The 3,823-nt window shown below is 49.6% G+C and overlaps 1 protein-coding gene across 1 annotated transcript; it reads right to left on the bottom strand.

Annotated features, from left to right (window-relative positions):
* Positions 1 to 279: 279 nt before the first annotated feature.
* GLOTRDRAFT_51102 (uncharacterized protein) lies at positions 280 to 3,315 on the bottom strand (the record flags this gene model as incomplete). The annotated part of the gene is made up of 4 exons (XM_007873300.1): positions 280 to 635; positions 692 to 2,399; positions 2,456 to 2,776; positions 2,827 to 3,315. 4 exons carry the CDS (start codon positions 3,313 to 3,315, stop codon positions 280 to 282), a joined length of 2,874 nt encoding a protein of 957 aa, XP_007871491.1.
* Between the last annotated feature and the right edge of the window lie 508 nt (positions 3,316 to 3,823).

Genomic DNA, 3,823 nt, shown 5'->3' with positions numbered 1-3,823 from the left:
AAATAGATCGCGTAGATCTTGAAACGATCGCAGGAAACCTGCGAACGGCCGGGGGGTCCAAGACCCACTACCTACGGTAGCGGGAAAAGTGAAATTGACATGGATATGGGTGTATTTACATTGAGTGACATTGGCCAGGTAGGAAGAGCCCAGATCTGTAGGTGTCTGTAGGCATAATAGGCAAGCTAGATAACAGTGTAGGTAACTATAGGATGACCTTCTTTATAATCCTCCATAAAATGATTCATCAAGTCACAGAATAATCATGTGGGATCACCATTAGCATACTATGTCAAGACAGCGCATCTGGTAAAACATGACAAAATCAATCCAGCTATTGAGGTAGAAGGTCTTGCACTTCTCCAGCACATTCTCATATGACCACTCCTTACTCACTGAAGTACCAAATTTAGGGATTAGATGACAACTCCGGAAGATGTCATCCAGGGGAATAATTTGAGCGTTTGGTCGGCCATTCCTTGTACTGCGGGAGACAGAGTAGAGATGAAGGTCTTGATCTTGCAAACGGAATGGGGTAAACCATTCAATATAGGCGAGGTACTGAGAATGTTGTGGATGACTCCGCAGGTATGGTGGAAGTGCAAATATTACCCGCACTTGGGCTACTTGGAGACCTAGTAACAGTCAGCATCAGTTCCACCTGAGATAAGAGGGGAACTGAGAACATTACCTCTGAGTCCAGTACAAGAAATATAATCATTCCTATCCTCCACCTTCACCAAGACTGTATCAAAGTGATCAGGTCCAGAACTCTTTCTCTGATTGGAAAGACTAGCAGGCATGGCTCGGATCCTATCCAAGCGTGGCTTGAGTTCCAAAATTGGGACTTGAGGAAGGCGGATCTTGACCTGCTTGTATACATCAAATCTATCATATTCATTAGGCAACATCACCTTCCCAGCCATGCCAGGTGGGCAAGTCTCTTGAAGATAATTGGACAAAGCAGGAAGGAAGTCTGTTGCATGGTGATTCAGAATGATATCTCGAACCTTTGAAGCTGGGAATGCTGGATGTTGTGCAAGCAGACACCTATCTGAGGGTACCTCTGGTTGCTTGCTAATATGTACACCGGAGTCTTCCTCTTCATCGTCACCTGCATCACTATCTTCATCATCATAATCCCAGTCTTCATCCCCTTCAACAGCATCCAAATCAGATGAGACATGGAGCCAGGCCAAGTAGGAATTGAACCGCTCCACAGACTCTTGTCTCTCAAGCCACCTTGCCATCTGCTCCACATAACCACGCTTGTTACTTGCACGGTAAGCATCCTTAGCATAATCAATGTGAAGTCGTTCAGGAAGTTCAGTGTTGAAGCCATCAGCTGACCCTCGTGAGCAAATGGAGTCAATGTAATGCTGCATAGCATGCAGCTTTGGAATATTGAAGTGGCCCCTAGCCCCCAGAGTGATGAAGATCTCTTTATTATCGTGAAATTCGTGGAGTGCAGCTTGCAAAGCATCCGATGTATCTGAGGTGTGGGTTTGAAATTGAGCATAATAAATGAAATCCAGAGCAGCCCGAGCAGCTTTTGCAGCAGTAGGATTAACAGCACCAGATAGTAGTCCTGCGAAGACTTTGTCCATCTCCTTGAACTCAGTACCAGTCCATTGAGAGACTAGAGAAATGCCATTCTTGAAGTGGCGTAAACCAGGATGATCAGTCATGCAGCGGAAACGATTATCAATTTCATCTTTATCAGAGATATTGAAGCACCAGTCTACCAGATGGTCCTTGAAGACCCCTTTGTGCAATTGGTGCAGAATATCAGGAGTGAGAGCAGTGAAGATGTCGGTATGAGGTAATTCCATCCAGAATGGCTTGGCCACTGAACGCAGACCCTCAGTCTTGAAAGCTTGAACTCGTTGCCCAGTTGAATGCTGCTCCAAGATGACTTTTGTACGCTCAGGATCCCGGTATATGGTCTCTAGAAGGCTTCCAGAGTCTTCCCATGCAACTCGGCACTGGGGACAGCGGTTCTCCTTGCAACAGGCAACTAAGCAACGTTCTGGATGGTCTGCCACATAGGCAGCTAAGATGGGGAAGACATGACGGATAAATCCATCAGCACAGGTCATGTCAACACCTTCTCGACCTGCAGCAATGAGTGGAGAGAGTAATATCGACATGCAGTAATGGAAGAGGCGATAACCTGCTACTGATCGAGCACGCTCAGTGAAGCAGTCAAGCTTGCTCACAGGAAGGTAGCCAATGAGTACCATAGCCTTTGAGGATGGTTGACGCCGGGTTTCCTTCTGTAGGTTGCCAATAGTAAGGTAGACAGGCCAGGCAGACTTGTCACCACGGAAATTAGATAGCTTTGTCTTATCAGATGAGATGATGACAGGTGCAACAGTAGCCCCCTTCGGTAGGCGGTCCTACATGATATCATTAACTATCTCTACATGCAACAGGACAAGTGGGCTATCTATACCTGGATATCCCACCACCAATCAGCTGTCCACATCTCATCATACACGCGGACACGAGAGGCATCGTCACGGTAGACACGCTCGGGCACATACGCAAGGTTATCACGGAAGGCAGGATTTCCAATCAGCTCCTGAATACAATCCACAGGGTCCCGGCGCCACAGTTCCAGTTCCTCCTCCATGATCTTACCGTCATCATTGAGACGGTCACCCCCAACTGTGATGATATCTCGGTGCCACTTGGCACCCCGTGTAGGAATACCATCAATCTTCTGGAGGAACGAACGTGTATTCTTATAAGAGGGACAAGCACGTTCCGAAATCTAAAGACATGTCAGTCAGGGTGATGGGAACCAGCGACAGGCACACTCACCATACGTAGTTTCAGAAACTCCTCGGTCTGGTTCTTCCCAACATTGCGGATGAGCCACTCGCTGAGGCGCCAATCATCTTCATCATCAAATGGCGCCCACGGACTCACCCCAGCGGCCTCCTGCTCGTCACGGACTCGCTCAAACTGTGTCTTGCCGGGACATATCGGAGACCCAGCAGCGCGGGGGTAATCCTCGACAAAGCGCTCGAAAGTCTTCGATACAGGATCGTCATCGATTAGATATGATCGATCTGTTGATGCAGGCGAGTGCGATGCGGCGGGAACAGGTGACGGTGCAACACCCGGAGCGGGGGATGAGGCAGGTAAGTTGGTCTGTCCAGGATCGAGGATGTTGACAGCTTCAGGTAGCTCAGGATGGTCTTGGGGATCATCAGAATCAGTGTCGAGGTCAGCTTCCTCAGAGACAGAGACAGAGAACTTCCGCAGCCGCGCCTGCCACTGAGACCGACAGACGCGCTGGATGTGCATCTTGAGCCCAGCGGGAGTCGGCAGGAAGCGCCCACAGAAGTTACAGGTCGGCATAATGTCTATAGCGGCGGCGAGTTCAAGCAGACAGCACGGAGAGACTTGGACAGCTGGGAGACTTGGAATCGAACAGGGATAGCATACCATCTACCCTCGCGAAACTGCCCCCTGTTCGATCCATCAGCTACTCGAGGGACGGCACAACGCGGTTGGTGCGGCGTGCACCGCCAGGGAACGAGAAGGAGAATACAGGGACTGGGCACAACTCGACGAAAGTAAGTGCTTATGCTATTCTTTATAAGCTCCTGAGACCCATGCTAACTTCCGATACTGAAGCAACTGGTGCGACGTACGACATCCATCCCACCCGTCCGCCCACTCCTAGGAGTTGACATCAACAGTCCCTCCCATCCACGCTTCCACATGCATGACCTCGAGGCAGAGCAACCGTCCCGCTCGCGTACTCCGGTTGTGGGTGATGATCAACCTAACGACTCGCCTGGGGGTCCAA

The sequence above is a fragment of the Gloeophyllum trabeum genome, assembly GCF_000344685.1.
Source record: "Gloeophyllum trabeum ATCC 11539 unplaced genomic scaffold GLOTRscaffold_00087, whole genome shotgun sequence".
Classification (NCBI taxonomy): domain Eukaryota; kingdom Fungi; phylum Basidiomycota; class Agaricomycetes; order Gloeophyllales; family Gloeophyllaceae; genus Gloeophyllum; species Gloeophyllum trabeum.
The sequence above is the reverse complement of the archived record's forward strand: the minus strand, read 5'-3'. Positions and strand labels throughout refer to the sequence as shown.